General features: G+C 44.3%; 1 protein-coding gene across 1 annotated transcript in view; it reads left to right on the plus strand.

Annotated features, from left to right (window-relative positions):
• Window positions 1-378: 378 nt before the first annotated feature.
• The window catches only part of LOC121861797, a 68,907-nt gene continuing 43,579 nt past the window's right edge, over window positions 379-25,706 (plus strand). Inside the window, exon 1 of the mRNA XM_042359721.1 lies at window positions 379-1,589. Coding sequence (XP_042215655.1) covers window positions 656-1,589 — 934 coding nt within the window. The 5' untranslated portion in view covers window positions 379-655. The remainder of the gene's footprint in view (window positions 1,590-25,706) is intronic.

Below are 25,706 nucleotides of genomic sequence, written 5' to 3' on the forward strand. Positions count from 1 at the left end.
CCAGTTGTGTGCTCTCGGTGTCTTCCTCCTGCAGTCACTACTCAAGAACCGCCTTTGTCATCGCTAAGTCGGTCGATATGAATGTATGTCTTACCCTCTCCAATAGTCACGTTATACAGCCTCTCTCTCTCTCTCTCTCTCTCTCTCTCTCTCTCTCTCAAGTGTAAGGAGGGAGGAAGGTGACACTGAGAAGCTGAGGTGTTCTTGGGAGGCATCTTATTATGTGGCTCAGGAAATTTTACGCGTGGTGTCTGGAGTCTTGAGTTTATGTTATGTTATGTTGTTATGTTATGATATGTTATGTTATGTTATACAGTATATATTCCGTGTTCGGTGTTATGACATTTGGTAACACGATCTTTTACTCCTGCAGGACAGACAGGGGGCCGAGCAGAGCACCGGCAGCTGTACACTGGATGACCCTCACCACTCCCACAGCAATGATTCCTCACGCTACAGTGCCGCCCATATAAGAGGTGTTCCCTAAGGCTCCTCTAAACGTGTGGTCTGGGCGTCACAGGAAGGTTCTTATATTGTTAGTCTGATATTAAAAGTTTCTCAACAGGGAAAAAAAAAGGGGATGAAAATGACTTGAGAAACGAAAAGTTCGACAATAAAATGGACGAAGTGGATATGATCACAAGAGAAAACATTAATGTTGGAGTTCGCAGCATTACGTCTTCTGGAACAGCTTGAGCATCTCCACAGACCCGGGTGTCGCTCCCCTCGCCATGCTCAGTGCGCTCAATACGTGACCGGCTCAGCACGCGCGGGCTGCTCTGTACAGTGTAATGTGTCGAGTGTAGATCATGCCTGGTGTTGTACTCACTGCGATGTGTGCCAAGTGTGTTTGCAGAGTCAGCCAAGATCACCCGTTGACTCTCTACCGCGTCAGAGAACGATCCGACAATCTGCCCCCAGTGCCCTTACCCATCCTGCGGCCACACCCTCGGATACCACCACTGCTGGATGGATACATCGCGGTGTATCGTCACCTTCATCGTCTCATCGCTCTACTATACCTTCTCCGTCTTCATCTTTACTCTCTGAAACTTCACCCTCACCTTCACCTGTCTGTCTCACGGCACCTACACCACCTACCGCCACACCTTCACCTACTTTCTTATTCCCTGGAGCCTCTGCCAGGACAGCTGCGCCATCTCCACACACCTCCTCTATACCTGATACCTCTCTCTCACCACCTGCTCTCTCTCTCTCGCCTACACCACCTGCTCTTGCTACATCACCATCTGCTTCTCTCTCACCTGCGACATTCTCTACTGTTTTACCTCCTTCTGTGTCTACACCTACACAGTTCTCCACAGCAGTGTCGACAACCTCAGACAATCCGTCGCGTCGAGGCGATGACAAAACTAGTTCCCTCAAAGTGACCTCACATGGAAGGGAATCTCTGGCGAGGGACGATAAGGTCGACCTCAAGTCATTAACTCCACCTGACTTGAGGCACCACAAGTCGAGGTCGACGCTGAGGACAGGGCGAGGCAGCCAGGCGAGTGTGCAGGTGGTGAGGACAGCAGTAGTCATGCTGGCTCTCCTCACCACCACAACCGCCGCCTATCAGCTCAAACGTGAGTACTCTGAACCTTTCTTGTGACGGTGTGGGGGGGGGGCAGGTGGCAAGTAGGGGTGAATAATGAATGGTTGTGAGAGGCATGAAGATTTAACGAAAGATAGCCAAGTAAGACCAGAGAGAGAGAGAGAGAGAGAGAGAGAGAGAGAGAGAGAGAGAGAGAGAGAGAGAGAGAGAGAGAGAGAGAGAGAGAGAGAATAAAAGATGTCTCGGAGCGTGAAATGTTGATCACCTCGAGGATTAAGTCACAGATGACCTTCCATCGAGACGCCACCACCACGAATAATCCATGTGACCTTCCTTTCACTCACCTCACTAGTGTGTCAACTAATACTAAGTGTGTGATACATTTTAACTATTGGTCGACCATTGGTGACTACTACTGAGTCGTGTGTGAAATTTATTACTGAATCACATGACCTCTCTCACCTGTGTGTAACAAGATCAACATTTAGAATTCTCCAGCAAATGTTTCCAGAGTTGTTGTTGGACAGTATGAGTTAGTGGCAGGTTGTTGCAGAGTATGTGTTAGTGGCAGGTTGTTGCAGAGTATGTGTTAGTGGCAGGTTGTTGTAGATTATGTGGTAGTGGCAGGTTGTTGCAGAGTATGTGGTAGTGGCAGGTTGTTGCAGAGTATGTGTTAGTGGCAGGTTGTTGTAGATTATGTGGTAGTGGCAGGTTGTTGCAGAGTATGTGGTAGTGGCAGGTTGTTGCAGAGTATGTGTTAGTGGCAGGTTGTTGTAGAGGATGGGTAGTGGCAGGTTGTTGTAGAGTATGTGGTAGTGCAGGTTGTTGGGGAAAAGGTGTAGTGGCAGGTTGTTGCAGAGTATGTGTTAGTGGCAGGTTGTTGCAGGGTATGTGGTAGTGGCAGGTTGTTGCAGAGTATGTGGTAGTGGCAGGTTGTTGCAGAGTATGTGTTAGTGGCAGGTTGTTGTACACTGTACAGTATGTGTTAGTGGCAGGTTAAACACGTCTTAGCCCTGATAGACCCTAAGCTACACTGTTCATTAAGACAATCCCCCAGGCCTAATGGGTCCCAGTCCTAATGGGTCCTAGTACTAGTGGGTCCTAGTACTAGTGGGTCCCAGTCCTAGTGGGTCCTAGTCCTAGTGGGTCCCAATACTAGTGGGTCTAGTGGGTCCTAGTGGGTCCCACTAGTGGGTCCTAGTGGGTCCCTAGTATAGTGGGTCCCAGTAGTGGGTCCCAGTCCTAGTGGTCAGTCCCCTAGTCCCCAGTGCTAGTGGGTCCTAGTGGGTCCCAGAACTAGTGGGTCCCTAGTGGGTCCTACTAGTGGGTCCTAGTACTAGTGGGTCCCAGTGCTGTAGTGGGTCCCTAGGGTCCTAGTCCTAGTGGGTCCCAGTGTGGTCCCAGTGTGGTCCTCCTAGTGGGTCCCAGTACTAGTGGGTCCTAGTACAGTGGTGGGTCCCAGTAACTAGTCTAGTGGGTCCTAGTACTAGTGGGTCCTAGTACTAGTGGGTCCTAGTACTAGTGGTCCTGTACTAGTGGGTCCTAGTACTAGTGGGTCCCAGTGGGTCCTAGTGGTCCTAGTACCCTAGTGTGGGTCCCAGTGGTGGGTCCCAGTAGTGGGTCCCTAGTGGGTCCCAGTAGTACTAGTGGGTCCCAGTCCTAGCCCAGTCCTAGTGGGTCCCAGTACCAGTCCTGTACTGGGTCCAGTGGGTCCTAGTACTAGTGGGTCCTAGTACTAGTGGGTCCCTCCTAGTGGGTCCTAGTACTAGTGGGTCCCAGTACTAGTGGGTCCCAGTCCTAGTGGGTCCCAGTACTAGTGGGTCCCTAGTACTAGTGGGTCCCTAAGTGGGTCCCAGTGGTGGGTCCCAGTGGGGTCCCAGTCCTAGTGGGTCCCAGTCCCCAGTAGTGGGTCCCAGTCTAGTGGGTCCCAGTCCTAGTGGGTCCCAGTCCTAGTGTCCCAGTCTAGTGGGTCCCAGTCCTAGTGGGTCCTAGTACTAGTGGGTCCCAGTCCCAGGTGGTGGGTCCCAGTACTAGTGGGTCCTAGTACTAGTGGGTCCCAGTCCCTAGTCCCAGTGGGTCCTAGTCTAGTGGGTCCCAGTCCAGTGGGTCCTAGTAGTAGTGGGTCCTAGTACTAGTGGGTCCTAGTACTAGTGGGTCCCAGTAGTGGGTCCTAGTGGGTCCCTAGTAGCTAGTGGGTCCCAGTACTAGTGGGTCCCAGTCCTAGTGGGTCCCAGTCCTAAGTCCCCTAGTGGGTCCTCTAGTGGGTCCCAGTAGTGGGTCCCTAGTGGGTCCTAGTACTAGTGGGTCCCAGTCCTAGTGGTCCCAGTAACCTAGTCAGTGGGTCACCCCAGTCTAGTGGGTCCTAGTACTAGTGGGTCCCAGTCCCTAGTGGGCCCCAGGAGTGTGGGTCCCCCTAGTGGGTCCCAGTAGTAGTGGGTCCTAGTAGTAGTGAGTGGGTCCTAGTAGTGGGTCCTAGTGGTGGGTCCCAGTTAGTGGTCCCAAGTGGGTCCTAGAGTCCCCAGGAGAACTCAGTTCCCAGTCCTAGTGAGGTGGGTCCCAAAACAGTCAAGGAGGGATCTATCAGAACCTCTCCTCAAGTCACTAGATGAAGGCAGTCAACTGATACACAGGAGTCAGGAAACTAAACTCATATATGGAAGGTCTCGGTTCTGCCTCCACACCCCAGCGACCTCCACTCAGCGACCTCCACACCTCCCCTCCCCCTCAGCGACCTCCACACCCCTCAGCGACCTCCACACCCTCAGCGCCCTCCACACCCAGCGACCTCCACACTCCAGCGACCTCCACACCCCAGCGACCTCCACCTCCACACCCAGCGACCTCCACTACCTCCACAGTTTATATTACTTTCTGTATGAGTAAAATTGTCTCTAGTTCTCTATTTTTGTGTCTCAAGTTTAACACTATTATGGAAGAGAGAGAGAGAGAGATTCTTACTTCGATATAAAATTCGTGAGCGACAGATTTTACACACTTGTTGAACAGGTGATCGTAGTATTGGTTTCACACATAACACTAGAGAGAGAGAGGGACATAGGAGAGGGAGTGGAGAAGGAATGGGGGAGAAAATGGAGAGGGAAAGAAAGGGGAGTACAGGGAGTGGGAGGGGAAGAGTGGGAGGGAAGAGGACAAATACAGTTAGCTAGACGACCAGTGTAAATGGACTCTGTAATGACGACTCTCATGACTCAAGACAAGTACAAGAGTAACAAGCATCGTAAACAAACAAACACACACACACACACACACACACACACACACACACACGCACACACACACACACAACACACACACACACACACACACCCCACTTGTTACCATCTCATTCTTCCTCATCGTCTTAATTGCCTCACCTACCATCACCTGACGACACCTGATGAGGAGGATATAGGTGAGGATAGAGGTGAGGATAGAGGTGAGGATAGAGGTGAGGATAGAGGTGAGGATAGAGGTGAGGCAAGGTGTATGCTGTCTCAGGGTCACTGCTGAGACTACTGGCTTCCTTAACACTTGTCTCAGCTATTGTCTGAGAAGTGACTCTCTCTCTCTCTCTCTCTCTCTCTCTCTCTCTCTCTCTCTCTCTCTCTCTCTCTCTCTTTCATTTTTCTTTCTTTTTTTCAACAACATCATCGTCTCCAACAGTAATAACAACAACAACAACAACGTCTCCATCAATAACAACGTCTCCATCAATAACAAAGTCTCCATCAATAACAACGTCTCCATCAATAACAACGTCTCCATCAATAACAAAGTCTCCATCAATAACAACAACAACAACAGTAGTACAATTATATAACATAAAATTTAAGAGAAGTTGCACCTCGAGAGATAAATCTTGAGATGTAGTAAAGAAAGATTTAAGTTATCCTCAGCCTCACCTTGGAGAGTTAGCCCAGGTGTGTGTGTTATTATTAGTGTTATTATTAGTGTTATTGTTGATGTTATTGTTATTGTTTTGTTGATGTTGTTATTATTGTTATTGTTGTTGATGTTGTTGTTAATATTTTTATTGTTGTTGTTGTTGTTGTTGTGGGATGGTGGTGGTGTTATTATTGTTATTATTATTATTATTATTATTGTTATTATTATTATTATTGTTAGTTATTATTATTATTACTATTATTTATACTACTACTATTATCTCCACCTTGCATTACAAACTTTCCCATTAATAAGTCGTCAACGATAACACACATACATACAGGTACACCATTACCCCCTACAGGTACACCATTACCCCCTACAGGTACACCATTACCCCCTACAGGTACACCTTTACCCCCTACAGGTACACCATTACCCCCTACAGGTACACCATTACCCCCTACAGGTACACCATTACCCCTCACAGGTAATAACTATTATCACCCCCACAGGCACAATCCACACCCCCACAGGCACAACTATCATCTCCCCACAGGCACACCACACCCCCACAGGTACACCCACCCCCACAGGCACACCCCATTACCCCCACAGGCACAACTACATTACTCCCCACAGGCACACCATTACCCCCCACAGGCACACCATTACCCCCCCACAGGTACACCATTACCCCCCTACAGGTACACCATTACCCCCCTACAAGGTACACCATTACCCCACAGGTACAATTCATTACCCTCACAGGTACACCATTACCCCCTCACAGGCACACACCATTACCCCCTCACAGGTGCACACCATTACCTTACAGGCAATACTATGTCAATCTGTATTGTGTCTGTAACCCACATAAGTAACTACCCTTAAAGGCGTCAGGTGTCACCACAACTTGGGAAAACATCCATTAAGAGGAGGCAGAAAAGTGCTGGGTGATATGTCTGTTGTGTGTGTGTGTGTGTGGGGGGGGGTGTGGGGTGTGTGTGTGTGTGTGTGTGTGTGTGTGTGTGTGTGTGTGTGTGTGTGTGTGTGTGGGGGGGGGTGGGTGTGTGTGTGTGTGTGTGGACCCCTACCCAGTACAGGCGTGGTATGGTGAGGGGCGACTCTCAAAAATACATGGATGGATTTTTCAACCCCAAGTTTGGTGTATATAGGGAGACTGAGTTATTGGTTTTGCTTTCGTGGTCTGTCTGTCTGTCTATGTTTAACTGCACGTGTGTTTATCTACCTCTGGTGTAATGGTCAGCAGGCTCGCCTCGCAAGCGAATGGACCCGGGTTCGATCCTCGGGCAGGGTGAAACTATGGGCAAGTTTCTTTACGCCATTTGCTTCTGTCTACCCAGCAGTAATTGGGGACCTGGATGTTAATCAATGTGCGTATCGTATTCCGGGGTAATGGTTAGCCAGTGCAGTTGCCGAGTTGTCCGGTCTTCTCGGACTATTCCTTAAACCAATTCACGCCTCGGTGGCCCAAGTTTGACTAAGACATCTCAAAAACACACAGAAGGACTTGGATGACACCCGCCACAAGTGCTGGATGACGACGGTACAAGATATAGTAGTAATCAATATTGAAAGACGTGAGGCGGGGACCAGTCACGGATTGAGAGTAAGGATTTTCGTTAATGTAGGATATACGTCTTAATGATTTCTATTGGTAACTTCTTCTTCTTCTTCTTCTTCTTCTTCTTCTTCTTCTTCTTCTTCTTCAAACAACAAGAACAACACCAACAATAACAAGAACACTAATAATAATAATAACAGCAATAATATCAACAATAATAACAACAATAACAATACAAAAATATATAACTAACTCACATACCCAACACACACACACACACACACACACACACACACACACACACACACACACACACACATAACCAACACACACACACACACATTTCTCTTAATGTCATGACCAGAATATTGTCACAGCGTCAATGTAAAAGTTTTCAATATTAACTAAACCTTGGACGTTATCTCACTACACCCTGATAGCTTACGTAGGTGACACAGACGATAAAACCAGAAAAGAACCAGGGTTTTATTTTTGTTCGTACCGATTACCTGCTTAAATAAATGCTAATAATAATGTTACTTCGCTTGAGTTAAAGGTTACATATGTATACATTATGAGAGAGAGAGAGAGAGAGAGAGAGAGAGAGAGTATGGTAGGTTAGATTAGGTTAGGTTAGATTAGGTTAGGTTAGGTTATCAGAACAAAGGTACAGCTGTAAACCGTCACTACATATGTCACAGAGTCAAAAAGTTTACAGAATAAGTTACCAACATATCCATCAGCTGAGACAACATCCAATAACTACCTGTATCTAATTCCTTCATGACAGTAGATTGACAGTAGAATGACAGAGAGAGGAACTTTTCTTCTTCCTTCTTGTGAGATTCTACATCGTCTCTCAGGCTATTTATGAACTAATTTATCAACCTGAATTAAAACCCCCATATGTATATATAAGCAAATCCTTCAAAAATACCTAATATCGATAAACTCAGAAATTATGTACAATATTATGGTAAATTTGTATTAGATTAAAGATTATATTAGATTTAGAGTTATTTTGATTTTGAAGAAAGGTTAAGTGATTATATTTACCTGTATTTACCTGTAATTACCTGTTATGAGTTTATTATACATGAATTGGTGAATGTTAGATGTATTTACGAACGTACACCCAGGAAGCAAAACCATGTATGTACACCACTGCAGGGGATCCGTCATACCTGACAGCTCAGGTAGGGGAGAGGAGGACTTTAGTTTATATATGTTTATACCTGTAATTCACCTTTACAACACCTGCCTGAAGTTGTCGTGGTTGTAAGGCCTTAGGAGAGATGATTCATGGTAGGTATATCTTCGTCTCCCCTCTCCTCTCCTCCCCTCTCTCCTTCCCTCCCTCTCCTCCCCTCTCTCCTTCTCTCCCTCTTCTCCCCTCCCTCACCCTCATAACCCCAGGGAAGTTATCTTTTAAACTACATAAACAAGGTTACAGTAATTCCTCGCCAACACATAAATCACCACTAATTAGTTTACACGTCACTATCTGAGCCATATCTGTTGTCCTTGAGCCACACTTGCTGCCACACATGAACCACACCTGCTACACATGAGCCACACACCTTCACCCCCTCTTAACACACAGGAGGTTGGCCAGGGTTGGGTCTCATCTCTCTTGACTAACGTGTGAGAGCCACATTAAAGTGATACACGCGTTGCATTATGACCGCTATTAACAAATTCATTCCAGCGTCGTTCAATTTTTTTTTTTTTACATAATAATCCCCAACACACACCTGTACCCTTGGCCATGTTTGGGTACGATGGTGTAGCAGTTTGTTGACTCGGTAGCTATTCTCACGCAGGGTTATAGAGTGAAACAATTACCTGGTATGTCAGAACCCTACACCTGCACTATTAAAACACCTGTTGTGATCGCCTCTCTATCATTAAGGGTCAAGTGGACAGGTAAGGCAAAGTCAACAAAGGTGATATTCATAATTAATTCAACTTTTTTAATCATATTACATAAAAGTGAATTAAAAAATGATGTGGAAATAACAGGTAATGTGTTTTGGGTATTGAAATTAACGTATAAAGTTCAATCAGCAGTTATTATGTGTGTGTGTGTGTGTGTGTGTGTGTGTGTGTGTGTGTGTGTGGAAAAGCTGATGATAAGGTGAGAGTCTTATGGTAAACACCCATAAGAAAATACACTATCTCCCTCATACACTCCTCCTAGATGCCACTATGAAGGATCTTATCACCAAGACATACTGACGAAGATACTACTGACGAAGAGGTACCCGCTTCTCCCTCCTCAAGTACCTTCAGATAATGCTTCAGGTCTTCTATTGGGAAATCATCGAACTACAATGACCCACAAACCACCAGCACAGGAGGGTGGATCAGGGAAGGTGGGTCAGGGAGGGTGGGTCAGGGAGGGTGGGTCAGGGAAAGTGAGTCAGGAAAATGTGGATCAGGGAGAGTGGGTCAGGGAGGGTGGGTCAGGGAAAGTGAGTCAGGGAAAATGTGGATCAGGGAGGGTGGGTTAGGGAGGGTGGGTCAGGGAGAGTGGGTCAGGTAGGCGAGGGATTAGGGACGTCAAGCCATATATTGTTTCGTTTCTCTGACCAGATAAGAGCTGGTCAACATATGAATGACTGAGATAAACATTATTCTTTACTGATGTTTTTATTGAGACGAGGATAGATCTCTCTCTCTCTCTCTCTCTCTCTCTCTCTCTCTCTCTCTCTCTCACCCTGCGTCCCAACCACTCACTCACACACACACACATTCTATATCAATGCAAATTTCCGTGGGGATATTTTCATCCAAAACACTCACTCCGCGCGGTGAGCCAACACAGCTGGTCTGTGTGAATAAATCTGTCGAACGATCAGTGTTTATCTTGGCAAGCAAATTTCCTGACGTGTGTGTGTGTGTGTGTGTGTGTGTGGTCAGTTGATTACCCTCCTCCTTCCCTCCCTCCCTCCTCCCTCCCTCCTCCCTCCTCCCTTCTCCCTCCCTCCTCCCTCCCTCCTCCTTCTCTCCTCCTCTCCTTCATTCTCTCCTTCCCTCCCTCTCATTCCTATCCTCCCTTCTCAATCATTCCCTTCCTCAATTCACCAACCTTCTCCCCTCCACCTATATATATATGAGAATCTCAATATATAACACAACATTATATTCTATCACCTGTATAAGTTCAATTAAGATCAATAAATTCCCTATACACCTACCACATACCTGGGAATCTAATAGCTTAGTGATATTGCTATTTTAACTAGTTTTTTGCAAGCTATTTTTTTTTGGGGGGGTGTTATAGTGGTAGTTGGTGTGTGTTAGTCTGACATAATCTAAAATGAAAATCAGCGTTGAGTTGCTATAAAAAAAAATGTTGATCACCCACAAATAGTATGGCATATATTACACATTATCTGGAGGCATTTTTGGGGGGAGGGGGCATACCTGTCTGCTTGTATTTAAAGTTTATAATTGAGTGAGGCATTAATGATCAGTACCTTAATTTAGTTATGTTTGTATGATGATTATTTTAGTTTAATGGGGCTTATAAAACGATAATTACTTGTTCAGTGTTATTTGTGTGATAATTTCATAACACAAGTAACTGTTTTTTTAATATTACGTATATATTCAAGTTTGTAATTAAAGCCATTTTTTTTATTCAACTGCAGTGTAATGTTATTTCTTGTGAGTTTTTGCTCTATGTATATGAATGAAACTTTATATAGTCAAAAATATGTTCAGTAATTGATTATGTCTTTCGTTATAATGACTACCTGTTGATCCTTTCTAATGAGGCGTATTAATTACAGGTGTATCTGAACCAAAACACAACCACCTGTCTCCATCTTGTTTCCCTACCTGTCGCAGTCATCCTCCCCCCCTTCCTTTACCTCACCTGCCTCTGTGGCCATCGTCAACATGCCCACAGGTACACACAAGAGCGCCACCTACCCGACGCCAAATAGAAACTTCAACAACATATTCAGATTAAGACTTGCACACACCTCAGTTCCCCTCCCCCTCCCTCCTGTCTACCTGCACCTTGTACCTCTCCATCACCTACAATTTACCTGTGCTTAATTCAAGGTGCATCCTCCTTCATAACAACTGCTGCTAGAGATGCCAGCCCGCAGCATGTCGCATAAATGTGTGATGGGCACTAACTGACCCTACGTGACCTTGACCTCTGACCTCTTAGTGCCAAATATTATGTATGACTATAACTTAAGCACGTGGCACACCTTAGGTCATCTATATTCCACTATTTTAGGAGAAACAGACAGACAGACAGATATGACCCCCCTCTCACAACAACTGGGGGTTGTGAGGCCCAGTGAAGTGCACAATCCCTCCATCACTCCCCTCCAGCACCCCCCCCACCCCTCTCCATCACCCCCCCCAGCAGCAGAGACTGTGACTTACTACTCATTTCCTGACCCTCTTACACCTGCCATCACTCAACACCTCATAGCATCTCATCAGTGTCCCACTTCACACCCTACCCCCCACCAACATCTCCCCATACCCCAGCCTCCCTTACCTACACCCCCCCACCACCTCCCTCATACCCCAGTCTTCCTCACTCCTGACCAACCCACATATACACTGCAGCACCATTACTCAACCTGACACCTTAACACACACGATCTACTCAGTATTAAACAGTAAGGGCGTTGAACATGCTATCCCCCAACACGACACACTTAACCTTTATCTTAACCTAACCTAACCTCTAACCTAACCTAACCTCTAACCTAACCTAACCTAACCTAACCTAACCTAACCTAACCTAACCTCTAACCTAACCTAACCTCTAACCTAACCTAACCTAACCTAACCTAACCAAGAATACATCAATCATTCAACATAATCCACGCTGCATTGACCTTAATTTCACGTTAGTAATAAATTTTAGATGCATTTTTTTTGAGGGATTTACTCGACCTTCCATCACCTACTGTAAATGAACTACAGCTGTTGTCTCTTTTATAACACAATGAGCATAAAAGGTCATATTGTCTGCCCGATAAACACCTGTAACAATGTTTTTTTCTGTGTGTGTGCGTGTGTGCGTGTGTGTGTGTGTGTGTGTGTGTGCGTGTGTGTGTGTGTGAAATTTCGTTACGTCATCTCACCTGTAATTAGTATTGTAACACCTGGAAGTTCTCGATCATTTCCTCCCAAGTGTAACGGACAACGGACACTATCACGGACACTATCAATCACTTACACTATCACGGACGCCATAACGGACACTATCACGTACAATATCACGGACGCCATCACGTACATCATCACGGACACTATCACGTACACCATCACGGACACTACCACGTACACCATCACGGACGCTATTGAAAGGAAGATTAACGGCCCACATCTTGAGGTGTGGCTATTGGGGGAGGCTGGAGGCCACGTTTAAAAAAAAAAAAGTAAGTAGTAGTAGTAGTAGTAGTAGTAGTAGTAGTAGTAGTAGTAGTAGTATTCTGTGTAGGTAAAGATTCATCAATATGTATGTCTGTCTGTATGTAAGTAAGTCCGTAAAATACATCTTATCTGCGTCCAAACAACCACTAAATATTGACCTATGAACCACATCCCATTAACCAACCTTGACCTCATTACATTAACCAACCTTGACCTAACATGAAATAGTATAATCCTTTTTTTTAAGTTTGGGTAAAAAATTATATAAAAAATATATCTCTTATCAAAAGGTAATATTTAAATAATGGTAAAATCTGTTGTCCTCGTAAATTCAGTTCTGGTGTGGCGGGAAAAAGTTTGGTCTCAGCCTCAAGATGTTACGTGAACAAAAGTTAGTCTTGAGGAGGATAATAAGGAAACTTTTCTATCATATATATTTACAATTGATGTTATATATTTCCAAAACTATTACTGGAATGTTAAAAAATATTTGGACCCATTTTTCATTTTTGGGGGGGGGAGGGGGGGAGGGGTCAGAACTTTGATGTATTGGAATTTGGTGTTCAATTTTGTAGTTTATTTTTGTCTATGGTAACAGTAGGAAGTTTTGTCTGTGTTTGTGTTTGTTATAGCTGGATGGTGTGATTGTTTACATTATATAACACACAAATACATAACAAAAAGTGGAGTTAAATCTGTTTTGTTTACACGAGGGAAACTTACAACTAATATTAATCCCACTTACCTACGCTTCAATCACCTCTATTTTACACCACGTGAATAGGTTAGGTTAGGTTAGGTTAGGTTAGGTTAGGTTAGAATATGTCGCGCCTATTCCTACGTCTGGCAACCACGTTCACCGCTCTAGCATAACTTTTACAATATTAAAAAAAAAATTAAATAAATAAATAATATATATATATATAATTACCTGAAAAGTATATTATATATCATTTAACTATTTATTGCTATATAATAAAAACTGTGTTAATCTCTTTTTTTTTGTTTTAATCTTTTGTGATGAAGCGTATACAAGTTTTCAGAAGAGGTCGAACATTTAATATAATTTGTATCTATCATTAACATCAGATTAATACACATACATGTACACACTACACACATACATGTACACACTATACACATTTACAGACACACTACACACACACGTACACACTATGCCTAGGCCCAAGACCTGCCTTCTGGAACTCTCTCTCTCTCTCTCTCTCTCTCTCTTTTCTTATCTTTTATTTCCTCTTCTCTTCCATCTCCTCCTCTCTTCCTTCTCCTCCCCCCCTTTCTTATATCACGTCACGAATCAAGAAGATGAGGTGAGGTGAGGTAGATGAGGTGAGGTAGATGAGGTGAGGTAAATGAGGTGAGGTAGGTGAGGTGGATGAGGTGAGGTAAATGAGGCGAGGTAAATGAGGCGAGGGAGGTGAGGTGGATGAGGTGAGGTAGATGAGGTGAGGTAGATGAGGTGAAGTACATGAGGTAAAGTAGGTGAGGAGCAGGAAGACAGATTGGGCTGTAGACTTATACCATCAGAGGAACATCAACCAACGGGAACAAAGAGCAGGTACTGGTGGTTGGTGGTAGTGGTGGTAGTGGTTGGTGATAGTGGTGGCAGTGGTTGGTGGTAGTGGTGCTAGTGGTTGGTGGTAGTGGTGGTAGTAGTTGGTGATAGTGGTGGCAGTGGTGGTTGATAGTGGTGGTACTGGTGGTTGGTGGTAGTGGTAATTGTGGTAGTGGTTGTAGTGGTGGTAGTGGTTGGTGATAGTGGTGGTAGTGGTTGGTAATAGTGGTTGGTGATAGTGGTGGTAGTGGTTGGTAATAGTGGTTGGTGATAGTGGTAATTGTGATAGTGGTAATTGTGGTAGTGGTAATTGTGGTAGTGGTTGGTGATAGTGGTGCTAGTGGTTGTTGATAGTGGTAATTGTGGTAGTGGTTGTAGTGGTGGTATCAGGGACACACTAGAGCAGTACTACCAACCTCACTCTCTCCCTCATCATTACGGACATCACTTAACGACCTTACGTCTCGTCAGCCTTTTCTCCCAACAACCATAACGCGGCGAGTCACGTGGTCACTCTGCTGACGCCAACCTCTTGTCCTCCCGACTAACCTCACGACTGATTTATATATACCTGTCTCCTCATTGACCCCTCGCCACCCACCACCTCGTCTATCATTCGCCACCCACGTCCTCGTCGACCCCTTGCCACCCACCACCTCGTCTATCATTCACCACCCACGTCCTCGTCGACCCCTTGCCACCCACCGCCTCGTCGACCCCTCGCCACCCACCACCTCGCCACCCCGTGCTTGGTGCTTGACGGGAGACTGTTCAGGATCAACACCCACACGTTTTACCAAGTAGCAAGCTAGTGAACCCTTTGAACAGGTCCTCAAGGAAGTGGCTGGCTTTGAGTTCCACCTTGAAGAGGCTGGTCGAGGCCTTTGAGCATCAACAAGAGTAGCTTGGTGAAACCTTTGAGCATCTTCATCTTGACGTGGTTAGTGTACCCCCCCCCCACCCCCTCACCCCCCTGACCACTTTAACCACGAGGTAACTGGTCAAAAATCAACATGTCACCCACACCTGGATTAATTACCTATACTGTATCTCTCCAAACTAATAATCAATATAAATCCAAAACCTTTAGTTCTACACGACGGAACATTAACGAACAATAGAAGACACAAAGTTCCTGGGGGGATAGTTCAGGATAACGAGACAACAGGGATAACTCTGATTTAATATTAATGGGTAGAGAAGGGAGAGGCGAAGGAGGGAGAGGAGAGATGAAAGAGACGAACAATGAGTTATCAAAGACCTGGTAATGTATGCAGGGGATGAAGGAAATATTCTTACTGTGGGAGACGCTGAAGGAGAGAGTTCACGATTTCTACTCCCTTTGGCCTTCAGGGAGTCAGAGTGTGTTGTTGTGCTTTCATGTCAGATCTGCCAGAGCCGTCGTACTAACAGCCTCAAGGGCCTCGTTACTGTGTCGGGGAAGATGTTCCAATTATTGTGATCTGACGCGAGTATACATACCTTAAGTAACGTATACATCCCTTAAGTAACGGATACATACCTTAAGTAACGTATACATACCTTAAGTAAAGTATACATGCCTTAAGTAACGTATACATACCTTAAGTAACGTATACATACCTTAAGTAACGTATACATGCCTTAAGTAACGTATACATGCCTTAAGTAACGTATACATGCCTTAAGTAACGCGAAAGGTCTCGACACAAATGACAGGTAAAGGTCGTTCAAACAGACTACATTACATAATTTAGTACACACAGGTCGTACTTCTACCTCAGTGGCGTCTTTGGTAGCTTCACTATTATGTAAACGAAATCGGGATGACTTTTTTCACTGAATTATTCCCTTACATCAACTACTGACACACGTATATTTTTACCTCAGTACAGAATAATTCAACCTTACAAAGACAACTCTAAGACACTTCCAGTATATTAAATGAACTCTCTAAACACACACACACACACACACACACACACACACACACACACACACACACACACACACACACACACACACACACACACACACACACACCTTCAAACTATAAATGTGGTGATGCTCCTACCACAGGGAAGCACAGGTGAAAGAGTATTAAGTAAAGGTAAAAAAAATAATCCATGGTTTCTAGTTTGATGTTACCTCGTCACTCTTATCGAAGTTGTTACTATACAGTCGGAAAAAATGATATGAGAGACTGTCCTTCTACCCTTCTAGGCCAAGATAATCCTACATAGAAATTATCTTTGTTCCTCCCTACTTGGCTGTCCCTATGCCTCAAAGGGGAGGGAGGGGGGGGGTATAATTTATCCGGGAGGTAAACAACAACAACAAACAGCAACCCTGATAATATTAAGGTCTAGTTCAGGGTTATGTTGGTCAAGGTAAACAAACGATATATAAATAATTTTCTCCAGACTGGCAACAGAATTAGACTTAGGATATTAAAATTGCAAGACTACTCCACTATGTCTGGGGGTGGGTTGGGTGGGGTGGGGTGGGGTGGGGTGGGTACAGTTGTTACGTCTCTTAGTGTCAGATTACATTAACTGGTGTGTGGGGGCTTCCAAGGTTGCGTTTAGACAGGAGGAAAGTTTACATAATGAATTCTTAAACCTTCATGTTGCTTGCTCTCTCTCTCTCTCTCTCTCTCTCTCTCTCTCAACACAAAACAACTTGAGTGTAGCGAGACTGTCTTAGGTCTGTCTGTACGTCTGTCTGTCTGTAAAAATAAAACTCCCTAATAAGAAACATCGTTTTTTTAATATAGTATTGATGAAACTTACCAAGGTTATGTTCTTCGGGGTAAACTCTCCAAATTATATACTACATATGTACAACCAATAACCTCGTATGACTTTGCCAGAATGACGAGAATACTGGAAATGTTACAATTAATCTGAAACAAAACTAAATCCGTTTCTTTTTCAACGTCAAACATGATATTATACGAATCTTTGCATAAATAAACACAGGAATTATTCACGTGATATAGTTTACTCTCTCTTCTTATAAAGTGAACCATGATGGAATACCTACACCCTAACAAAGGTACAGACACTTAAAAAACTAGTCGATTATAGATGATAGTCAATTATACCAAATACCCAAGGTTCCACGGGTTCTTTTGTCCAGAAATATAATCCGAACCTAACCGAACCGAACCTAACCGAACCGAAACTAACCTAACCGAACCTAACCTAACCGAAACTAACCTAACCGAACCTAACCGAACCTAACCTAACTTGAAGACAGAACCTGGCCAGGGCCTAGCTCGCCAGACCGGAGGCCAGCCTAGCCAGGCCAGGCCAGGCCTAACCTAGCCAGGAGCCGAGGCTGGCAGACCTGCACGCCCCTGCCGGGAGCAGAACCTGGCAGACCTGTCCTAGCAGCAGGAGCCCTTCCCAGAACCTAGCCCTAGCCGGAGCCTAACTGGGCAAAGACCTAACCGAACCTGGCCTAACCGAACCAGACCTAGCCAGACAGAACCCTAACCGAACCTAGCAGACCGGAACTAACCGAACCTAACCATACTCAGAACAATTGTAGACACGACTTAATCCCTCCGCTAAACCTCAATGCACTTAATCCTGGTCATTAACTCGGGAAATACGATTATCCAACCTGTGTCTCATCTGTTTATCGTGTGTTTTGTTGAGTATTGGATTTTGTTTGTTTGTTTGATTTTTGTTGATATATTTGTTTGCATTTTGTTTGTTTGTTTGTTTGTCATAGAGAGATTCATGTGTAGGGGTGTTTGGTCGTAATGTAGGTGTGGGTATATAACTAGTTAATAAGCACCACACCTGTCCGACCCCTCTCTCTCTCTCTCTCTCTCTCTCTGCACACACAGACACACACGGTCATCTCCAGCTGGCTTTGTTCCGCAGGCGAGAGGATTAAACAACACGATATTGCCTCTTAAATATACATTATAATACATAGATAACGAACCACTATGCCGTATATGAGAGAGAGAGAGAAAGAGAGAGAGAGAGAGAGAGAGAGAGAGAGAGAGAGAGAGAGAGAGAGAGATAACAAAAGCAACACAATATCGTATAACAAAATTACTAACACGCACTGTCACACAGGAGGACTACAGACAGACAGACAGACAGACAGACAGACAGACAGACAGACAGACAGAGATCACCGTGGGAGTAAACATTGTCCCTCTACAGTCTACACTATATGAACTGAGGAGGAAGAAGAGGAAGAGGATCAGGAGAAAGAGGATGAGGAAGAGGAAGAGGAGGAGGAAGAGGAAGAGGAAGAAAGAGGAATAGGAAGAGGAAGAGGAAGAAGAGGAAAAGAAAGAGAAAGAGGAGAAGAAGGGAGAAGAAGGAAGAAGAGGAAGAGGAGGAAGATGAAGAAGAGAAGAAGAAAGGGGAAGAGAAGGAGGAAGAGGGAAGAGGAGGAACAAGAAGAGAAAGAGGAGGAAGAGGAGCAAAAAGAGGAAGAGGAGGAAGAGGAAGAGAATGGTAGCGTTGTCCAAGCCAAGATTCGCCCAACACCTCTATGAATATTTAAATGACTCCTTCACCTGTACAACACCCACGAGAATGTTAGGGTAATGGAGCAACTATGAATAAATTATTTAGTCGTACCCTCCTCCTCCTCCTCCTCCTCCTCCTCCTCCTCCTCCCCTTCACCCTCCTCTTCCTCCTCTTCCTCCTCCTCTTCTTCCTCCCCTCTTCTTCCTCCACCTCCTCAAGGGAAAAGACCAACAAGTCCATGATTGCTAAATTCTATACTTGGTTTATACACACACACACACACACACACATACCTCATGTGTGTGTGTGTGTGTGTAATGATATATACAAGTACACCTCACCAAAGGAGGAAGGGCGTGTTCTGCTCAATTACACACACACACACCACACACACACGGCTCTCAAGTATCTTCCCGATTCATTGGAAACCACCACCACCACCACCACCCACAACCACAGCCACCACCACCACCACCACCACCACCACCACCACCACCACCCTCACCACTACCACCACAACCACACCACCACCACCACCACCACCACCACCTCCACCACCACAACCACAACCACACAACCACCACCACCACACCACCACAGCCACAACCACCACAACCACCACCACCACCACACAGCCACAACCACACCACCACCACCACCACAACCACACCACCACCACCACCACCACCACCACCACCACACCACCACTCCACCACCACACCACCACCCACCACACACCACCACAACCACACTACCACCACCACCCACAACCGCCACCACCACCACCCCACCACCACCACCCACCACCACCAAACCACACCACTACCACAACCACCACCCACAGCCACCACTACCACAACCACCACCACCACCACCACCACCCTCACCACCACCACAACCCACCACCCTCACCACCACCACCACCACCACCACACTCCCACCACCACCACCACCACCACCACACCCCTCCCACCACCACCACCACCACCACCACCACCCACCCCTCACCCACACCACCTCCCACCACCACCACTCCACCACCACCACAACCACCACCCACCACCCCTCACCACCACCACCACATCAACTCTGCCAATGCAACATGCTAGGTATCGTGATGAGAAACCAAGGTCTGTGTGTGTGTGTGTGTGTGTGTGTGTGACTCCCAACCATTACACAGTGAAGACCTTGGGTTGTGTGGAGGCGGAGGGAGGTGGAGGGTCAGGAGTGGAGGTCAGAGGTGGAGGTCATAGACGGAGGTCGTAGAATATAGAGGTTGTGGTCGTGGTTTTGGAGGTTGACATGGACTAGTATGGGGTCGTGCTTGTCTTGATTTCCTGTGCGTGGTGTGGGTGGTTGAGGTGTGGGTGGTGTTGGAGTGTGGGTGGTGGGATGTGGGTGGTTGTTGGGTTTGGTGGTGGGAGTGTGGTGGTGAGGTGTGGGTGGTGGAGTGTGGTGGTTGTTGGAGTGTGGGTGGTGGGGTATGGTGGTGTTGAATGTGGGTGGTGGGAGTGTGGAGTGGGTGGGGTGGTGGTTGTTGGAGTGTGGGTGGTGGGATGTGGTGGTTGTTGGAGGTGTGGGTGTTGTTGGTGGGTGGTGGGAGTGTGGTAGTTGTTGTGTGGGTGGTGGGGTGGTGGTGGGAGTGTGGGTGGTTGTTGGAGTGGGTGGTTGTTGGAGTGTGGGTGGTGGGAGTGTGGGTGGTGGGGTGTGGTGGTTGTTGGAGTGTGGTGGTGGGAGTGTGGGTAGTTGTTGGATGTGGGTGGTGGGAGTGTGGTGGTTGTTAGTGTGGTGGTTGTTGGATGTGGGTGGTTGTTGGAGTGTGGGTGGTGGGAGTGTGGGTGTTGGTGGTAGTTGTGGTGAGGAAATAACATTTTAATCGAGATAATATTTCCTTTACCTAACCTAACCAATACCTAACCTAACCTAACCTTAAAAGAATGTCCCTTTGTTATCATTCTCGTGTAAATGAATATTGAGTTTTTAAAAGGAATATTGCGTATGAATATCGTGGTTTATTATACAGTAATTGTTTGGTGTATATATATATGGATCTAATAATGTTTCGCGTAGTAGTAGTAGTAGTAGTAGTAGTAGTAGTAGTTGTAATAACATCATTATCTATGTAATTGCATCATTCAAATCGTTAATCATCATCACCAAAAATAACCCACTATCAAATATATATATATGTACACTTATCTCAAACAACCATTTACATATATCAAACAGGCATATCTCATATCACTTTTTGTAGGGTTTTATTTTAACTCATCAAACAAATCCTCCCTCTAAGTAGCCACCCCCCCCCCATAAACGCGAATAAAAAATCCAAATGTATAATATAAACACGATATTTTTTTTATACCGAAAGTTTTTTTTTTTTAACATTAATCACTGGAAAGGGGAGAAAGGAAAGGATGTGTGAGAGAGAGAGAGAGAGAGAGAGACAGACAGACACACACACAGACAGACAGACAGGAATCTAATTCAGGCTGTGTTATCTGAAGGGGATCGAGTCGCTCTGCTTACTAACGCAACACAAAAACTTCACTGAAAATACGACCTGACCTCACTATTCCTCTTGTGTAAATCCTGCCTTAATATTCTTCCTGTTATCCCGTTGTTATCATGTTATCATGTTTCATCAAGAGAAGGGTTTATGAGATTAATGAAACACTCGGCTTCTTAACAACCCTTATCAGTGTTTCATAGAGGGTTTTAAAATATTGGTATCAGTGTTTTGTTTCTGGTGAGTGAGTGCATGTGTGAGTGAGTGAGTGAGTGAGTGAGTGCATGTGTGTGTGAGTGAAAGAGTGAATGCATGTGTGAGTGAGTGGGTGAGTGACAACTAACTTCAACAAATACATCAACTAGATTAATATTTCATAAGTCGATATTTTCAGTACCGTCTCACATTAGCTTACCTGCGTGTGCGAATCTTAAATATTGAATCACCTGTCCGGATGACTAACTAGCGTCAATCAGTTGTGACTCCCTGGTGTCGGGGATTCGAGTCACGCCCACCAGGTGTTTGTGGTTCAGGGAAAATAATGGTGTTTGTCTTTGGTGTGTTGATGTGGTGTGTTTGTGTGGTGTGTTGATGTGGTGTGTTGATGTGGTGTGTTGATGTGGTGTCCGGTTAAAGGATTAGATCTGATTAGGTTGACGGCCTATTAGGATTAGAGTTTGTTTATAAAATAGTGATTGGTTGTAATTTTATAGAGTATAGTCTCTGTCTCTATCTCTCTCTCTCTCTCTATCTCTTTTTTCTCTCTCTCTCTATCATATATCTCCCTCAAATCACAAATAAAAAAAAAAACCACCTGTCAACCCTCACTACAGGTAACAAGAGTAAATCCCAAATAACACAGGTGATTTGTTTAAAAGTTGAGGTACACACTAACCCACACATACTATTGTCATATTGAAATGTAAACACTAATGTCACGACTTGTTCTTCTACTACTACTACTTGAAGTCGATAAAAGCAGCAGCGTGTTAGTAGAACATCAATCAGAATGACCACCAGGTACATGAATAATATGGTGGTCAGGTGTACATGTTGAGAATTATTGATAAGAGATGGGTAGGTGGTGAGGGGGTCTCTCTCTCTCTCTCTCTCTCTCAGATTGTAAATACCCCCCCAAAAAAACAGGGATTACCTCACCTCATGTGGTACTCCCTCTTTGTTGACACTGGTTCTTTGATCTGCTCCAAGTCATAACTCAGAGAGAGAATAATAGACGTTTCAGTGAGTGAATCCTAATGAAGATTTACTGGATCCGAAGAAGATAACGTATAAGAATGTTTTAAGAATGTTTTAACTCATTCTGTAAATCTGGTAACAGTTCCCCTCCACCCCCCCACCCCCGTACCAAATACAATATACAGTATAATTTACTTGTTGTGACAAAGACAATGCAGTGAATTTTCCTTGTTGGACAGTGTATTTATCAACAGGTAAGATAATTAAAACCCCATTTTTTTAAGACTGGGCCACACTAAGGTAAATACATTTAAAGTAGATGTAATATAGTTTAACCAATGTCCAATATTACCATCACATTAATCTCTGTTTACACGCAAGACAAGAATTACTATATTTAACACCACCAAAACCATAAACATTCAGTCATTTAATAAAAACATGAGATAATTTATAAACGATTCTTCAGTATTTACTACCGTGTTAGTTATGGACACAAGGAACACCTGCGATAAATTCTCAATGTTGAGGTATTATATTTTTTTAGAATTCTGTCACGGTATATTATTGACTTGATGTTTAGCAATATGTGATTCTTCCATTAGTGGTCGAATTGGCAATTAGTGTTGTAAGTGAAAGCTCCCAAACCTTCACCTATTGTTGTCTGTTACCTGGTGTTATAATAAGTTACATGTGTTATAATGTGTTACCTGGTTATATGTTTACCTGGTGTTATAATGTATTTACCTGGTGATATAATGTGTTACCTGGTGTTATAATGTGTTACCTGGTGTTATAGTGTGTTACCTGGTGTTATAATGTTACCTGGTGTTATATATGTACCTGGTGTTATAATGTGTTACCTGGTTATAATATGTTCGGTGTTATAGTGTGTTACCTGGGTAGTGTGTTACCTGGTGTTATAATGTGTTACCTGGTGTTATAATGTGTTACCTGGTGTTATAGTGTGTTACCTGGTGTTATAATGAGTTACCTGGTGTTATAGTGTGTTACCTGGTGTTATAGTGTGTTACCTGGTGTTATAATGTGTTAACTGGTGTTATAGTGTGTTACCTGGTGTTATAGTGTGTTACCTGGTGTTATAATGTGTTACCTGTTATAATGTGTTACCTGGTGTTATAATGTGTTACCTGTTATAGTGTATTCCTGGTGTTATAATGTGTTACCTGGTGTTATATTATGTTACCTGGTGTTATAATGTGTTACCTGGTGTTATAATGTGTTACCTGGTGTTATAATGTGTTACCTGGTGTTAGTGTGTTACCTGGTGATAATGAGTTACCTGGTGTTATAGTGTGTTACCTGGTGTTATAGTGTGTTACCTGGTGTTATAATGTGTTAACTGGTGTTATAGTGTGTTACCTGGTGTTATAGTGTTACCTGGTGTTATAATGTGTTACCTGGTGTTATAGTGTGTTACCTGGTGTTATAGTGTGTTACCTGGTGTTATAATGTGTTACCTGGTGTTATAGTGTGTTACCTGGCGTTATAATGAGTTACCTGGTGTTATAGTGTGTTACCTGATGTTATAATGTGTTACCTGGTGTTATAATGTGTTACCTGGTGTTATAGTGTGTTACCTGGTGTTATAATGTGTTACCTGGTGTTATAATGTGTTACCTGGTGTTATAATGTGTTACCTGGTGTTATAGTGTGTTACCTGGTGTTATAGTGTGTTACCTGGTGTTATAATGTGTTACCTGGTGTTATAATGTGTTACCTGGTGTTATAATGTGTAACCTGGTCTTATAATGTGTTACCTGGTGTTATAATGTGTTACCTGGTGTTATAATGTGTTACCTGGTGTTATAATGTGTAACCTGGTCTTATAATGTGTTACCTGGTGTTATAATGTGTTACCTGGTGTTATAATGTGTTACCTGGTGTTATAATGTGTTACCTGGTGTATAATGTGTAACCTGGTCTTATAATGTGTTGGTGTTATAGTGTTACCTGGTGTTATAGTGTGTTACCTGGTGTTATAGTGTGTTACCTGGTGTTATAGTGTGTGTTACCTGGTGTTATAGTGTGTTACCTGGTGTTATAATGTGTTACCTGGTGTTATAATGTGTTAGCTGGTGTTATAATGTGTTACCTGGTGTTATAGTGTTACCTGGTGTTATAATGTGTTACCTGGTGTTATAATGTGTTAGCTGGTGTTATAATGTGTTACCTGGTGTTATAGTGTGTTACCTGGTGTTATAGTGTGTTACCTGGTATTATAATATGTTACTTGGTGTTATAGTGTGTTACCTGGTGTTATTGTGTGTAACCTGGTGTTATAGTGTGTTACCTGGTGTTATAATGTGTTACCGTGTTGTGTTATTGGTGTTATAGTGTGTTACCTGGTTTATAATATGTTACCTGGTGTTATTGTGTTAGCTGGTGTTATAATGTGTTACTGGTGTTATAGTGTACCTGGTGTTATAGTGTGTTACCTGGTGTTATAATGTGTTACCTGGTGTTATAATGTGTTACCTGGTGTTATAATATGTTACCTGGTGTTATAATGTGTTACCTGGTGTTATAATGTGTTACCTGGTGTTATAATGTGTTACCTGGTGTTATAGTGTATTACCTTGTTATAGTGTGTTACCTGTTTATAATGTGTTGGTGTTATAATGATTTAGTGTTATAATGTGTTACCTGGTGTTATAATGTGTTACCTGGTGTTGTGTGTTATAGGCATCAACTAAGACCCCGGCCAAGACCTCCTTCAGGAACCATTACCCCGGCCAAGATCAGCCTCAGGAGGAAAGGTCTTGGCCCCCTCTTCCTCCCGGCCAAGATCAGCCTCGGGAGGAAAGGTCTTGGCCCCCTCCTCCTCCCGGCCAATAAACCAATATCGGGTAAAATACGTGAAGATAACAGGACGGAGTAGCAACTGGGTATGTTATGCGAACGATTAACGAGAAGATTAACGAGAGGTTCAATGCGTCTCTCGTTAACCACAACAAACTTGATGTCTTTATACGGATTGGGGTTAGGTTAGGTTAGGTTAGGTTAGGTTGAACGAACAACGAGTGTCAGTGAGTTTTTGTGATTGTTTAACCATTTTCCGTCTGAAGTGTGTGTGTGTTGTTGTGTGTGTGTGGTGTGTGTGTGTGTGTGTGTGTGTGTGTGTGTGTGTGTGTGAAGCTAAATATGTAAATGGACCTTCAGTTTTACTATGATTCAACCAATGTTATTTTATTTATTTTATTTTATTTTGTAAGAAAACCCACTAAGGTTGAGGGCTCTCTCTCTCTCTCTCTCTCTCTCCTTCTCTGCGAGAACATCCCTGCCTCGCACAATTATAATCTCACAGTGTATCAAGGCTGGCAGTGTGCACCAGGCTGGCAGTGGGCACCAGGCTGGCAGTGTGCCAGGCTGGCAGTGTGCCGGTGATGTCACCAGGCTGGTAGTGTGCACCAGGCTGGTAGTGTGCACCAGGCTGGCAGTGTGCAGGCTGGTAGTGTGCACCAGGCTGGCAGTGTGCC

Source organism: Homarus americanus, unplaced genomic scaffold, assembly GCF_018991925.1.
Source record: "Homarus americanus isolate GMGI-L3 unplaced genomic scaffold, GMGI_Hamer_2.0 scaffold8148, whole genome shotgun sequence".
NCBI lineage: Eukaryota > Metazoa > Arthropoda > Malacostraca > Decapoda > Nephropidae > Homarus > Homarus americanus.